Here is a 15,762-nt window from a genome sequence, read left to right on the forward strand (position 1 = left end):
ATCACCTACCAACCACACAACCTCGCCCGAGTTTTTCTCAAAGTTCAGAATCCCAGACACAAACACACCTCATCAACAAGTCCCAATCAGATAACCTACACCTCTTGCGACCTGCCACCTGCATCCACGAAGCCAATTGTCACCGCAAACACCTCGCGCATCCTGCACACGAGTCAAACACCTCAACCGCCTCGCCACTACCGCCGATTGTCTACGGACCACCTCCCCTTCCGAAACCAGTATCCCAAGAAATAGCCCTGGAGCCAATCAGGAGCAATGGCGCCAATGAAAAACAACAGTAATAATAATTTTAGTAGTAACTATGGCGAGGCCGTGGCGCGCCAGGCCAATGTCCTCGCCAGTTGCTACTTCGTTGACCCTTCGGCCTCGCTGAAGGGCATGCACTACTGCACTACCGTGGCTGCAGGGGCCGAGTGGTATTCCTGAGGTTCCTATCTCAGGTTTACCATCCCCTCCGACAAGTCCCCCCCTCGCGGCCATCACCTCGAACAACGAGCTCGCTATCAAGCCCAAAGCCAAGAAGCACGCCAGTTCGACCCGCCGCAACACCGCCAGCCGCCGAGGGGGGGCAACACTCCAGATCAGGGAAGAATGTGAGAGATTCTTTTGCGAGACTATGAAAACCGTGTTCCAGGTTGAGGGGAACATGGTCGGTAATGGCTCCGTCCTGACGGGTGTTCAAACACCACCTACACCACCTGACGATTACTTCACACCACCGTCTTCCTATTCCTCCAGCGTGGGCAGCCACATGATGAAAGGCGCCGCAGGACTCTGTGGATGGATGGAGTTCTGGGACTACGTTGGAGGTGCTAGCTTCCGCGCGTTCGTTGCCGACGACGGCGAAGAGAGATCCCTCTTTGCCTTCTTTGACTCGGGGCTCATTGGTCGCGACTTGAAGCAAGCGTAAGTGTTTTTCACCCTTTTCCCCAACCAATTGCCCTGCGATTACAAGATGCTAACTTCGCCTGCGCAGTCTTATCGGCTTGATCGAGCTCGCCGACCCATTGGAATGCTCCCGCGTCGTCATCTGCATGGAACGATCGATACCTGAGGACGACGCCAAAGCACTGATGAGAAGTCTTCAGTGGGTTGGCTTCGAACTCACCACGCTGGACCACTGGTCCAAAGAGCTGGACACCACCAGCAACAAGTGGTTATTCATGGGCATGGAAGTCTAAGAATTCCCACCACGTAGTCACTTGATTAGGAGTTTTAGGTTTTTCTCATCGGCATCATTCTTCGCCGCCGCTCGATACCGTCGTTTCCGATCGCATCGTCTGCCTGGGGTTCTGGGGGATTTGCCGGTCGCTCTGAGCATTGTGTTTGCGAACTCTATTCCTTTCTTTTCCCAGTCCATGTCTTGATTCTGCATCGGTGACAAAAATGCATTTTGGCGTTCCTGTCGGGAAATCAACGTCTTGGGTTGTATCTTGCCTGACCAGTTTGTTGTACGTACTAATGTTGGCCAGATTGTTGGTTGCGAAACCTAGTCTGTACTTCTACCTGTCGTCGTCCATTCGGTTGTATCGGGGATTGTGTTTCTGGGCCTTTGTAGTAATGGGTGCGTTTTTGCCCAAGGTTCGTCGTTGTTTAGGTAGTTCTTACGAGAGGGTAAAAGCTTTCAATACAGGAATATGCATTCCTTTTTATCTATCCGCGTTCTCTATGCCTGTGATATATGATTTGACGTACATGGTCACCTACATGTGACTAGTCTGGATGTGGTGATATGTTCGTCTACCTGCTCCTATTTGTCCTGAGATCGGTACCTTTGGGCTAAGTGTATCATTTCAAGTGTCATCACATAAGCCGTTCTCTCTATAAAGCCCCAAAAATTCCGGCCCATCCATCCGTTTTCCATTTCCTTAGTTGCTATTCATTCGCTTTATTTTCCACCGCTGTCGCCGCTACATGCTGCCTCCTACAAGTCACCTTCAAACTTCCTGACCTCGAGCCCCTTTTCGGCCAGGTGATCCTTGACCTGCTGCACCGTGTACTCGCCCCGGTGGAACATGCCCGCGCCCAAGGCGGCATCGGTCGGGGTCTTCTGGAAGACCTCCTCAAAGTGGCTGGGGTTGCCGGCGCCGCTCGAGGCGATGACGGGGATGCGGATCGAGCTCTTGACCTGGTTGATGAGCTCGAGGTCGAAGCCGCTGTTGGTGCCGTCGCGGTCGATGCAGTTGAGCAGGATCTCGCCGGCGCCCATGGCCTCAACGGCCTGGACCAGCTCGACGACGTCCATGTCGCGGGTTTCACGGCCGCCCTTGATGGTGCAAGCGTACCAGCAGTACTCTTCGCCCTTGGGGCCGGGGAACGCGGTGTGGATGGTCGCGTGGCGCGTGGCGTCTTGCTTGGGCACGAACACGCGCTTGGGGTCGATGGAGACGACGACCGCCTGGTTGCCGTACGCTCGGCTGATCTGCTCGATGGCCGTGTTGCCAAACAGCTTTCTGCCGAGGCTGTAATACTCCTCGGCCGCCAGTACAGCATCGCTACCGATACTCACCTTGTCCGCGCCGCTCTTGAAGTACATGGTGGCGATTTCCAGAGCCGAGACCTTGGTGCCATCCGTATCAACGGTGTCGCGAATTCCTCCGCCGATGGTCAGGGGCACAAAGACGGTTTCTGCTGTACGGCGCAGAATTTCAAGCATGGGCAGATCGGCAATAGGGCAGTCGCGGAAGGAGGTAATGTTCAAGAATGTCACCTCATCCGCGCCTTGCTCGTAGTATTTCTTGGCCATCTCGACGGGCTTGCCGAGATTTCGCACGCCGCGCTCGTCGCCCTTTTCGCGCACATCATATTGGTCTCCCTTGGTGACGACCAGGTCGCCCTGGTCATTCGTTCTCACATCAAGACACGCTATCACGCGGCGGGTCAAGCCGCCTGTCGGCGCAGGGCCGGTGAGCTGCTGGCCCAGTGACTTTACGCCTTCGCCGGTAAGGAAGGACTTGAGGACCCTCAGACCTGCTACGCCGCTCTTTTCGGGGTGGAACTGCGTCGCCAAGATGTTGTCCTTAGCCACTGCGCCCACAAAAGTTTCGTTTCCGTATGTTCCGGTGGCTACTGTCCACCCTTGCGCCTCGAGCTCTCCGGCTTTGTAAGGATACTTGTAGCTGTGGACATAATAGTACTTGCTGCCCGGCTGTAGGTCGTGCAGGCTTTTCGAGCCCGAGTTGGCGCTGTTCCAGCCGATGTGTGGTACGCTCTTGTCCTTGTCGTCAAACCGGTCCAAGCTTCCCTTGATGAGTCCCAAGCCCGAGACGCCCGGGTCCTCGACGGATCCTTCGAATAGCGCTTGTATGCCGACGCAGATGGCCATGAAGGGTTTACCGGCGGCAATATGGGCCTTGACGGCAGGCAGGTAGCCAGCCGAGGCGAGCTGCGACATGCAGTGGCCGAAGTGGCCGACGCCCGGCAGGATCAGCTTGTCGGCATTGGCAACCTCTTCGGGGGAGCTAACGCGAGAAACAGTGTAGCCGCACTTTTCGATGGCGTTGGAGAGAGAGCGAACGTTGCCCGCTACGTAGTCGAGCAGATAGACTGTCGGCATAGCGGCCGGTGGGTGTGTTATATCTTCCTCTAAGTGGGATGCAGTAACGAGGGCGGATTCGTATGCGATGGGCAGGCCACGGATGTCAAGTGTTGGGGAAGGCGCGTCTTTGGAGTAATACCGTGTACAAGTGTCCTTGTAGAAAGACGGCTCGGGCTATTTCATGCGTAGGCGAGTCGGCAGAGCGTCGGGATCAACCTGGGTCTGGAATGAGTCAACGGGCAGATAAGGTGGGTGGTGGTCCGGAGCGGAAAACATTAGCACGGCAGGTCTTCAGCTGATGGAGGGGTAGCAAGCGTTGAATTGACATTGATTGACTTGGTGAAATGCCCCGCCATGCCATGCCTTGGGAAGGCAGTACCCACTCTTAGGTACAGCGGTAAGTTAGGTACATGCACGTCTTTTGAGGGAAACAAGGATCAAAGCTACCATCCCGAGAACCAACTCAAGGAAGGTTCGTTCATAAGGTTGATTGGAAAATAATTCATCTCCCATCCTGAGAGACCATACGAAACTTCTTTACCACTTACCCAGCAATATTCGACTACTTGCAGATCATATGTCAATCTGCACCCAGACTGCTCCGAGCTCTATTAGCTGAACATTCAATGCAACCCATCCTCAAACCATCAACTTATTCAACTATTCGACGCCCCGATGGATAACTCCGACCAGCCAGCAGCTTTCAACGCCGCTAGGCCGGATCCGACGCTCACTAACAACCATGCCTCAGTACCGCTTGCTCAAGAAGAAGATGATGATTCGGACTGGGAATACGAGTACTCTACTACAGAAACCGAGGTTTGTTTGCCCCAAGCCCAACTTCTCCGTCGTCGTCGTTCAGAGCACTCACATCAACTAGACATACTATGTGACTCTGGACCTCTCCAAGACTGATTTCATCAGCAAACAGCAAAAGACTGTCATGAACGGCCGTGGTGGTCTGAAAGAAAAGTCCCACGATGAGATGCTTGCAATCAGATTCAGCGAGGACCGTGCTAAGTTCAGCAGAGATCCCGCCGCAGATGACGACGAGGAGAACGCCCCCGACGGCGGAGATGGGGAGTTTGCCAATGAAGACAACGACCCAGACGCGACCGAGGAAGTCCAGATTCTCGACCTGCACTCTGCCAAGCCTGTCATATCATATCGAGGTCGAATATATGAGGGGCAATGGTCAGAGAACGTTGGCTCCGAGATGATTCTCACTCAGCACAATGGCGCCGAGCCGCTACCCGCTGTCCAGCGGCTGGATGGCGATATTGATCTCCTGGCCGTCTCTTCGGCCAGAATCATGACCACGGAGAAGGTCTTGAAGCCCAACAACGAGAAGGTCATGCGTCGGCAACGGAAGATAATGTTTGACGAAGACGACTATGAGATAAGTGACAGCGAACATAATCAAGATGTCCTGGTGCCGAGGCCCGAGCCAGGGGCTTCGCGGGAACGAGTCGAGCAGGGCGATTTCTTAGCCAAGTTCATTGCGCTCAAGAAGAAAAAGGGGGAGACGGACGAGGTGACTGTCGTTGCTAAGACCAAGGACAATAAGAGTCGAAGAAAGTCTACCAAGAAGACACCTCGAGGTCAGCGTGCGAAGGGGAAACAACTAATCGGAGACTTTCACCCTCAGGGGGATGCGGATGTCGGAGGACGGGCTGCTTCTAATTCCAGAACCATAAGCTCGGATGATAATGAGTCTAGGTCAACTCCAGCCCCTCGGCATGAGTTGCGCGATGCCTCTGCAATGAGCATAAACCAAGACGACGATGAAGGCATGGGCAGTGGCGGTGCCTCAGAAGAAGATGGCGACAAGTACGAAGCGTCGGCGAATTACCCTGATCCCGACATGGACCTCGATGAGAACTAGACAAACGAGTAGGGATAAGCGAGAAGACTTGCATTCATGCTATCCACAGTAAGGGCTACGAAGACTGCAGCTGTTTTGGAAGCCAGTTGACCGAGGGAGGAAAACAACTCAGTAGTGCGCAGCGTGGCAAGTCACGGCACGCACCTATTCCCATGTTCATGAGCTTTCCCTACTTAACTAACCGCGGGACCTTTCCTCGCATGACATTTGTTGCTAGTATGGCCTAGCCCCAGCGCCAGATCATCGCAGACATCGAAATAGAGAAGCGAGTCGTTCTTGGTTACCGAGGCTGGTATTAGCGGCTCAGTAAGGCTATGCAAGAATCATCGTATCTCGAGCAGGCGATGTCACTGGAGTATCTCTTATTGGCTGATAGAAAACCAATTATCGCGTCGTACTGTTAAGCGTTTGCAAAACAACCATGGAAATCTGGGTGCATAAGGGGCTTGATCACGCCTGAAAGTGTATTTCCATGGTAATTCATCTCATTCCTTTTCAAGCTTTCGTGGGGAGGCGTCGGTGGACCAGTCAGAGACGCTTCTCACAATATGGGCGGGCAAACCTTCGATTGACTAATGACTCGAGATGGCTCTGCTGGATTGTGGTCTTCCCTTCCGTTTTGCCGCCAGTGTGTGTATCGCCACGAATAATAGGAAAGTCTCTTCGGATATGTCCATCAAAGGGATCATCTCGTCTTCAGGCACACCATCCAAAATTCCAAATCAGGCTCTAGGTCCCAGTCTCTAATTGCTGTGTTTAAGATCGGCCAAGATACTCACTGGCATCTCCATCGGCTTGAACTTGGTGAGGGAGGCAGCCAGTGTGTTTGACGGGAACTGTTTCTTCTTGATTAGAAGAGGCGGTGGTGGACATGAATGTCGGAGTCGTTTGCTGAGTATGGCGTATTGGCACAATAACAATAAGCCATTTCCCCCAGAGAAGAAGAAGAAGCGCATGATTCAGCGTGTTCGTGGCTCACGCGGCACAGCCAGGCGATAGTTGCCTGCTCCTTCGAACGTTCTGTTATTTCGACGGGCCGGGCCCCAGCGCAAGCGAATGATTTGACTTTGCGGCTCCCACGCAGGTCCTTGATCGAGCCCCTGGCTAGCTTGCGCGTTCGTTCGTCCCAAAGGGTTCTTAGCCCAGGCGTGGCCATACGCCCCCAGACGCCCCGTTCACTACTGACGTTATTGCTGTTTGGTAAAGGGGGTATGCAGTTGGCTTCGTGAGGTCATATATAATGGCTTTACCGTGGTCTTTTCTTCCTCTTATTCCCTCGTTCGAAGGGCTTAGTGCAATACACTGCTGCAAGATGTGCCCAACCGTTTTCCGGCTTCCCAGCACCCCAGCACCCATACAGACGGCATAACGTCTGTTGTGACTGCATACCCAACAACGCTCGCTTTATAAATCATATTTTCAGTTTTCTTGTTGATTTTGCGAACTCTCAAACAACCATGAAGTGTCATCGACTGTTGTTTGGTGGTACAGTTTTGGGGCTACTCGGCTGCGGTGCTCTGGCGAACGATGACCATGGCGGTGGCGGCAGCGACAAGATGTGTATGACGGTGGCCCAAACCAAGATCCCGAAATGTGCCCAGATGTGCTTCATGAGGGGGGCGCCGGACATAGGCTGCTCCGGCACCGACTTCGCCTGCCAGTGCGCGCAGCAGGCGGGCATGATGGCGGCCATTGAGGGGTGCGTGAAGGATGGTTGCCCTTCGGCCAAGTACCAAGCAGTCATCGATGGCAGCCAGGCAGGTTAGTAGCAATTCGCCTCCTCTCCATCCTCCTCCTCCCGTGCAAGAGGGAATAGGTGAGCTTATGTATACGTACATACTGACGTTCTTGGAAACCAACAGTATGTAACTGCGTCAAAACATGCAAGAGCTCCGCCCCAGGCGCCGCCAGTGCTTCGGGCCTCGCCAGCGGTATGGGCAGCGCCATGGGCTCGGCGACGGCGGCCGGGAGCTTCAAGAGCTCCGCCCCCGCGCCGGCGGCCACATCTTCCTCGCCGAAAATGTCGCCCACCGCCGCGTCGACATCGCCCTGCCTGACGGTAACGGTGACTATGTTGCCGACTCCTGCAGGCACTAACAAGACCTCCACACCGCCAGTAGTCGCATCTACGAGCTCGACGGCGCCGCCGGCCATCGTGACGGCGGCCGCAACGGGGTCGCAAGCGCCCATCGGGTTGGTGGCTGGTCTTGCCTTTGCTGTGGCTCTATTGTGAATGGGTGGATCAGTGTCGCTCCGTGGAACTCGGCAATCTATTGGCCTACGGGCGCACAAAGCCGAGAGAATATATCAGAAAAGTATGGGCAAATTGTGCAGGGCTATGCTGCGAGCATATCGCCTGCTCATGTGGCTGCTGGCTGAGCTGAGGCAAAGCTTGTTTTGCCACCACTACACCTATCATTTCGCTGCGGTTACATATCTTACTTCGAAATTTCTCCAGAAGGGAGAAAACCTTGAACTGCGCCATGGCGAATGCGGGTTTAGAGACGAGGGAAGGTGATAAGAGGTGATGAAAGGGGGTGGGGTATGGGAGAAGCGAGACCGATCAGCATCTCCAATATCATTGCAGAAAACGGAGTTCTTCACTTATTTTGTTTTGCTACGAACACTATCTCACTTGGAACAAACGACGCTGGCGCTGGCGCTGGCGCTCGCCTGAACGTCATGTCATGAACCCCTTTTTCATTTGGCATTCCTCTGGCAAGGGGTGCCAGATCTCGGCCAATTACTCTTATTAGCATTTATACTTTAATCAAGCGCTTATTAAATACCTAGGTGGCTTAGATGTGGTGATGACGTTGATTTCCCTTCCTACATACGTTATGATGGTGATGTATGGGTAGGACAGAAGCCAAATGTTTCCATGACTTCGACGGCCTCCTGTTTGCGTTCATGCTTCCTCCATCAGTGAAACCTCGAGCGGGGGAAATCGCTTCCATGCTTGCTTTGGACCTAATTGATTCATCGCGTTTGGATGGGACCAAGTGTTTGCGTTTCTCCTTCCCCGATGGCCCTGAAATCTGATTTCCCGGGGCTTCTGTGGTCAGGGGTCAGAGGTTTCATGAACGTCAAACATATCTCCGTAAGACGATACGGGGTGAGGCGGGAATATCCCCTGATACTGGCACCGGACGGTCGCCTCATTCTAGATCGTGGAGTTCAGTGGTGCTCGATGAGTATCATGCCGGCTCTGGTCCTGCGCCATGTCAGTATCTTCCTAGAATGTATCATCATCAGCTCTGTCTGGTTTTGCCCATTCGCCCATCGCCCCATGGTATAGCGATAGACCAAGCGAAATAGGCACTGCCTCTGTTTGGTGTGGTTGACTGGCATCCATCAGCCGTATGCGAACGTTGCTCCTGTTGTTTTGTTGAGGCGGCTTGCCCCTGTCCACTCCCGCACACCACCCCTCAGGCCCACGATTTGAGACGTTTGCAGGGCATGAAACTTGTGTGTGCGATGCAAGCATATAATCCATCGGATGAACGAGGCGGCGACTCATGAACATGAATCCCAAACCTAGGGGTAAAGCCTCGAGTACGATCTTCAGGAAACGCTCCCATCGAGTGGACCAAACAAGGCGCCCTATCCGGAGTGTGTACCGTACAACAGGCTGTTGACAAGGCAGACCTCCATTCCCCATTCCCCATTCCCCTTTGCTCCTGACAGTTCCGGCCAGGCTTGTATGAGATTGGCCTGCTCAATCGCATGCACGACCGAGAGCCGGGCTCGCCCTATTGTGCAGCCAGGACACGCGACGGCTTCGCAGGCAATATCTTCCGATCGCCTGGTTTCAGCCAATGAGAGCAAGGCAAGACGATCACTTAGTCGTATGATATCGAAAGCCATCCTGTTTGGTTTTTGAAGGATTCATAGCCGAAGCATGCTTCACTTTTTCATGACGGGGTAAATGTTGACACCCACAGTAGCATGTAAGTAAATGGGCTTGCTGTGGTGGCTGTCTTCGCCCCAGTGAGTCTTCTGTGGACATCTTTTCGTACCGTAGCACTCAAGTGGACCAGGGTGGTGTCCTCGAGTTCTAACGATACACGGTGCTTGGCTGGGTGCTCAGGCAACCTAGTTCGTCAAGCCGAGTCTGGCCTAGGACGCCGGAATGGCAGCCTTGCTTTGATCAATGATGCTATGGCGCAGTAACGCCCTTATCTAGCTTGGGGCACATGAGTACAGCTACAGAGGTGTAGACAATCGTTGCGTTAGGACTCCATTAAGACCTTTCTGAACTGAACCATAACATGATGCTTGGCTGTCTGTGAAATTACAAGTAAGCCGGAGCGACAGAGCCTTTCAATGCTCCAAGTCGGCAGTAGGCACCGACGTAATACTGAGAAAATGTGTGACAGGCGTATAGTGTGTTAGTCATCGTGCAGAGTCGGATGACCAATGGAAAAGCTGTATCACCTACATTCTTGCGGGTGACGACATCGATATATCTACATGTCGTGTAAGTGGCAAGGCTGACTGTGGTGGTTTTTGCCAACATCAAATGGATATATTGGTTATCGTTGCACGATATAACATATCAATGAGCATATAGACAGAGTGTGATATGGCATGGTCCGGTATGAGGGGAAAAGAAATAAGCCTCATCTATTGGTGTGTTGCTTGAGACCTGTTGTGCTTGAGAAACGTGGCACCACCACTTACCCACAGTCTGGATATAGTGAATGGCGAAAAGCAACGCTGCAGTGCAATGATTGGTACCTGCGTTGATGCCCAACTTGTGTAGCGTTGGGAATCAATGCCGTTTTACTACAATATAAATTGTATAAAGTAACTGAGTATCAGTATTGCTTTGCCCGAGACTTTTGTTGAAAATGCATCCGTTGATTTCGTGTGTACGTCTTACCGAGGATGGCATAAAGTTGGCTGGCGTCTGGCAGTTGTTCCATGTAGATCGGAGCTCTTTGATAGGAAATTCCCAAAATTCGATGCAGCGGCATTTTTCCCACCGCTTTACTATACCGAGTTGGCTCCAATCCTGGAGCTGCAGGATGGGGTAGACTTCTGTCATGGCACCGGTGGCACAAGATAGGCAGGGATGGGCCTCGGTGTCGAAATGGTGGGTTGTTGTTGTCCACAAACATCTTGTGAAGTCGACTTGCTGATGATGTTGACACTGCAGGACAGCCGGGCTTCCCAAAGGGGGAGGCTAAAGGCTTTGGCGCCTCCGCGCTTCGTTATTGAATGGAAAGGGAAGCTCTGCTGCAGTGGAAAACAAGCCCGTGTCTCAAAGCTCGCCGAGTCCGCCTCACTTGTCAGCATCTGCTATACGCTTTTTGGTCACCGCGCGAGTGACGAGTCAACAAAGAGGGATGGATGAGAGGATGGTAGTACTGGTATTCCCACAGGTGCAGACATCTCTCACCAAATACCCCGGTCCGGGCAAATGGAGGCATCAGCTCGAATTGGACGAGCCAGCGATGCGCTGGCAAGGCAGCCTGTGAAGGCAACCTCTAGGGCAAACAATGGACTTCGCAGAAAGATCGAGGGGTCTGAACACCGCCCGCCGCCGGAAAAGATTGGAAAGAACACAATGTTCAAGATCCCAGACAAGCAGTGTATAAGTGGTAAGTACATGGATGTTTGTATTGATGGAGACGACCTGCATCATCTCAATTGCTTTAGAGATGAACGAGGAAACCGGATGAGCTTCCGCGGGACGCAATGCAAGCGAGTGGGAACCTGGAGTAAGACACCACCGACTCTCACACACAGCCAAATGCAGGACCGCGTGCGCGGGAAGATGCGCACACCCTTGCATCCAGAAATATCGAACAGCCATCAATGTCCGCGTTCGGGAAGGGACGAGGAGTTGTAGAAAGTAAGATTCCATTCGAGGCTGTGACGTTAAACTTTAGGCAACAGCTGCCCATCCCTGCTGCCCTGCACGGCTTGCTTCAAGTTGATTGGCCCAACTACACCACCTCCGAGAAGAAGGCCTATCTTCCGCGTTTGCGATGACACAAAAATTCCCTTCAATGAGAAGTGACGAGGGAGATCCATATTGGATGGTACAGGAAGGCATGGAGGGTTGCGTCCAAACCAATGTTCCCTACGGAACCGACACCCTTGCACGCACGAGGTGGTGGATGATCGACGACCAAGGCACGAAGGCACGGTAGCTTGACCTACACAATTGGGTACACCGCAATGCAATGAGCACCAGCCCCTTTCCATCTGCAACTCCTCGAGGACACCACACCACCAGCCCCATATTCTAGAAAGATGGAAGCCCTACATATGGCTCTTGGGAAGTGGGGTATCGCAAGGCAGACTGCTGCTGCATGGGGGAGCCTTAGGCATTTTGCGCGGCAAGCCATCATATGTGTTAAAACTGTCATAGCCACATTGGCCAGCGTCCCCGATAGGCCAAACTTAACACACCGAATCTCAGGCCATGCAAAGTTATCGGCATGCCGGAACAGCGCTGCTCAACAGAATATGCCCACCATGCGTATCTGGGGGTTCTAGAGCTCCGGTCTTGTGCTTTCTTCTGCTTCGTGGCCGCATGCTCCCGCGATTGGCTGACAAGCCACCCTTGGCCTTCGACTGCATCTGACAGCCGTACCGAGTCCACAGCGGACCTGATGTACTCCCATACATGACCAGGATGAGAGGCATAACATCCCGTCTGGGCGAGTCTGCCTCTATCAGTTCGGCTGCGTGCATATCTTAGAGTCATTGAAGGCGTTAATCGGTCACTATAGACGCCATCAGACATGCCATGCTTGCCTCGCTCTATGGAAGCCTCACTCGACGAAAGTGCACATCCTCTATTGGCCTCAAGAGCTCAAGCTAGAGAACGTGGAGCTCGTTACACCTTTACATATATCCGTTCGTCCCTTGAACCTCATCTGATATTTCCCATCAAACAATCTATCATATCACCCCACAACACAAACATTTCCCAGCACATGCCAGTGATTCCGAATGTCCCTACAGCACATATCAGTCAAGCAAAAGGGGTTCAAATGATCCCCACCCGTTCACTCAAGTTTGTTCCGAAAACAACTAAGTGGTTCAACCGGCATAGTCCGTGGGCAAGACTGTTATATCTACGAGAACGAACCTCACTACTATCTTTTATATGTGTGCATTAACTTAAGTCTTCACTCCTCGCATCGGACCACAGTACGGCAAGAAACGTGACGACAGCATCGCCTTCCCTCTTACAAACCGGGAAAGCAGAGACAACATGGACACCAATCACTATTACCCTCAATCCCAACCGCTAGCTTACAGCTACCATCCAGATCCATCATCAGGTGGCGCGGCAAGCTATTCACCTATCGCCTCGCCACCTGATGTTCCTATGAGCCGTGGTGATTCTAACATTTCGTACCACTCTACCTCCTCGTCCGGAAGTTACCCTTATCCTGAAGTGCCCCTTACTCCGCTGTCGGGGGAGCTGTCTTACCACGATGACAACACGGGATACAACGGGTATAGCCATTCCTTTCCGTCGGGGATTCTGAAGAATGAGGATGACCGGTGGTATGATGGCCAGCCAGCCCTTGTGCATGATGATAGTCCGCAATACTACTACGACTATGCATCGCCGCCCGAGACTGTCCAGCAAAACTATACCTCTTCTCCCACCGACTCTTTGCCTCCGGCGGCGAGCCCCACGGAAGACATGATGTAGGTGCCCATCATGCAGACACGACACTTCTTAAGATATGCTGACTGGTTCTGCGAACAGTCCCCGCACGGAGCCCGTATCGCCAGGCCAGCCCGAGGGGCACACCTGCCTCTACCCCGGGTGTGAATCCAAGCCCTTCAAGCGCAAGGCCGACCTGGACCGGCACTGGGATCACGTCCATGCGCCGCCGGACCAGAAGGTCAGCTACTTTTGCGACTACACCAAGTGCGGGCGGCACACGGAGCCCTTCCACCGGATGGACCACTGCCGCGATCACTTGCGCGAGTATCATAAGGAAGACCTGATCCGCAAGAATGGCAAGGAAGACGACGAGTGGTACCAGAACCGGAAGGTCTCGTCCAAATGGTTCCGATGCACCAAGTGCCTCCATCGCAACCATATCAAGGAGTCGGGCTGGACCTGCCTGAACTGCAATACCCCTTGTGATAAGAGACGACAAAAGTTGCGATCTCGCTGAGGAGTCTTGGAGCATCCTGATGCGGTTTCCGAGAGCCATGTTGCTGTCCAGTGCTCTGAAGCGGCCGTAAAATTCTACCATTCTTTAGGGTGGACGTACCCCTTTTCAACCACACCCCAAAATCCCCTACTCGCAAAACCCACAGCCCCTATTGAACGACCTGGTTTCAACAACACTGATTTGGCCCATTACCGCCACCCTTCTACTGTTTCACTACTGTTCTGATGCCATGGATTTACGATTTATTTTACCTGTACGACACTGATGTTACAAGATGACCGCATTTCCTCAGGCGTTTGGGATTACAAAGTCCGTTTTCTTTCTATCTCCTCCAACAACAACCACTCGCAAAAACCTCACGAAACCAACTGGATACCTTCGTTCACCAAGCCGAACGTCGTTGCTTCCTCATTTATTTTCTTATTTCCTTTCCCCCCCTACTCCCCTTCTTGGTTGTGTTACTACGAGCACGGAGTTTTTGGTCGGGCTGTGATTTTGATGATTATTTTGGTGTCTCGGTGCAAAAAGGCGGTGTGGCGCAGTACTTGATCTTGCATGTGTAGAAACCAGGTTTGGGGTAGGGAATGAGGGGGGAAGGGGAAGGGGGGAAGGGGGGTGGTTACGTTAAAGCTGCATGGCGCGCGCGCGCGGTTCAGCCTAGGCGGACCAGGCGGCCTCACCTGCAACACCCTGCATGCATGCATACATGCGACGATGACGAGGAAGGAGGCTTGTTCATGATCTTTGTTTTTGTTTCTTCGAAAGACTCCGCGCGCGATGATCACTCATCAAATCGGTTCGTCCTCATTGGGTGGGTTGGCTGCTGCGTCATGACATTCTTGAGACGGAGGCTGAGGGAGGTAGGAGCATGCATGCAGGATACAATCAATGGTGAGGCCAACTAGGACCTCATGCTGCAGACCAGCCGAGTTGTTGTTGCTGCTGCTTACCCGCACGCGCGCACACACTCAGGCTGGCTGTTTTGAAACGTTTATTAGATGATAGACAAGATACCCTTCATCATGAGGCTCCTCAGCTCAGAGCTCTGGGGATAATACGTTATCAACTACAAATACCTAAAGTCCATGGATATTTGTCTATCTGGAAATGCAACAGCTCATTGCTTGCTTGATCAATCAATACATGCCTTGTGTACCTTGTTGGTAATATTGGCGTCGGTTTCGGGGTAACTGGCAGCGATGAATGGGATAATCACTGGCGATGGAATACAGTACATAGATGGCGGCACTTGGTCGCGCCTTACCTTAGGTGGTTTCCAGCTTAGCTCTTCACAATCGATAGATTTCTTTTTGCCTTTAGCGTATGCGACAAGATCGAGTTGTCTCCAGTCGGGTCGCAAACCCAGCATTGACGTGCATCTGACAGCCACTGACCAAAGTTTAAGAATTCGATGAACGTAATGCCCGTTCACAATCAATGAGAAACAATAATGCCGTATCATCATACCCAATGCTGCTTGTGCGCCGTCTCCCGCTCGTCCGGGCCCCCTTCGCCTCTTCGGCAGGTCACTCACGAACGTCCCTGCCCCATCAGGCAAGTTGCCCTCTTGCAGCAAGGCTCCATCAGCATCTCCGCGAATCGGCAAAATGTGGGGGATAGCGACCCTTGCGACAGGGACTGCGATGATGCCGTGCCCCTCTTTGGCCCAGCAGACTTTTTGCCTGTGAAGCAACGGCAGGGCATCACACGATCGTTGGCGCCAAACTCGTTCCGGTCCTGACTCCGACTGTGCCTGGCCTTGTCTGTCGTCAGTCTGGTGTGTTGCGCTGATGGACAAGCGCTGCATACTTTGATCGCATCAATGCAACTCTGTCGCACTTATCTCCCCTTCGCTCCCCAGCATCATTGCGGAACATCATTAACACCGTACGGTTTGCGTCCTGGCCAGTCATAATAGGTAAGTGAGAAATGAGCAATTGGTCTGCTGCATGTTTGTGAAGTCACCTTATCAACATCCGACCAAGCTGTTCGTAAGCGTCCTTTGTGTCACCACCAGCTTCAATTGCTGCTGAATCGTACTCCTCTAGGGTTCCTAGTCTTGCTCATAGCTCTTCTCGAATATAGATAGCACATAGCACACACCCTTCGTCGGCCTTCATCGGCTCTTCATTTTGCGCCGCCACCCCGACGCTCTCGGT

General features: G+C 52.9%; 5 protein-coding genes across 5 annotated transcripts; 4 read left to right on the forward strand and 1 right to left on the reverse strand.

Annotated features, from left to right (window-relative positions):
* Window positions 1–276: 276 nt before the first annotated feature.
* On the forward strand, window positions 277–1,211 carry PG985_002373 (uncharacterized protein; the record flags this gene model as incomplete). Its single annotated transcript, XM_066822142.1, is given in 3 exon segments — window positions 277–417; window positions 428–927; window positions 998–1,211. The coding sequence occupies 3 exon segments, from the start codon at window positions 277–279 to the stop codon at window positions 1,200–1,202; spliced, it is 846 nt and encodes a 281-aa protein (XP_066689574.1). The 3' UTR covers window positions 1,203–1,211.
* A 734-nt stretch (window positions 1,212–1,945) lies between these two features.
* PG985_002374 (uncharacterized protein) lies at window positions 1,946–3,577 on the reverse strand (the record flags this gene model as incomplete). Its single annotated transcript, XM_066822143.1, has 1 exon — window positions 1,946–3,577. One exon carries the CDS (start codon window positions 3,575–3,577, stop codon window positions 1,946–1,948), a length of 1,632 nt encoding a protein of 543 aa, XP_066689575.1.
* A 657-nt stretch (window positions 3,578–4,234) lies between these two features.
* PG985_002375 (uncharacterized protein) lies at window positions 4,235–5,444 on the forward strand (the record flags this gene model as incomplete). Its single annotated transcript, XM_066822144.1, has 2 exons — window positions 4,235–4,378; window positions 4,440–5,444. 2 exons carry the CDS (start codon window positions 4,235–4,237, stop codon window positions 5,442–5,444), a joined length of 1,149 nt encoding a protein of 382 aa, XP_066689576.1.
* A 1,457-nt stretch (window positions 5,445–6,901) lies between these two features.
* Window positions 6,902–7,677, forward strand: PG985_002376 (uncharacterized protein; the record flags this gene model as incomplete). Its single annotated transcript, XM_066822145.1, has 2 exons — window positions 6,902–7,205; window positions 7,307–7,677. The coding sequence occupies 2 exons, from the start codon at window positions 6,902–6,904 to the stop codon at window positions 7,675–7,677; spliced, it is 675 nt and encodes a 224-aa protein (XP_066689577.1).
* A 5,001-nt stretch (window positions 7,678–12,678) lies between these two features.
* Window positions 12,679–13,603, forward strand: PG985_002377 (uncharacterized protein; the record flags this gene model as incomplete). Its single annotated transcript, XM_066822146.1, has 2 exons — window positions 12,679–13,124; window positions 13,186–13,603. The coding sequence occupies 2 exons, from the start codon at window positions 12,679–12,681 to the stop codon at window positions 13,601–13,603; spliced, it is 864 nt and encodes a 287-aa protein (XP_066689578.1).
* Window positions 13,604–15,762: the final 2,159 nt, after the last annotated feature.

This window comes from Apiospora marii (genome assembly GCF_038362585.1).
Source record: "Apiospora marii strain CBS 49790 chromosome Unknown utg000002l_segment0_segment0, whole genome shotgun sequence".
NCBI classification, from domain to species: domain Eukaryota; kingdom Fungi; phylum Ascomycota; class Sordariomycetes; order Amphisphaeriales; family Apiosporaceae; genus Apiospora; species Apiospora marii.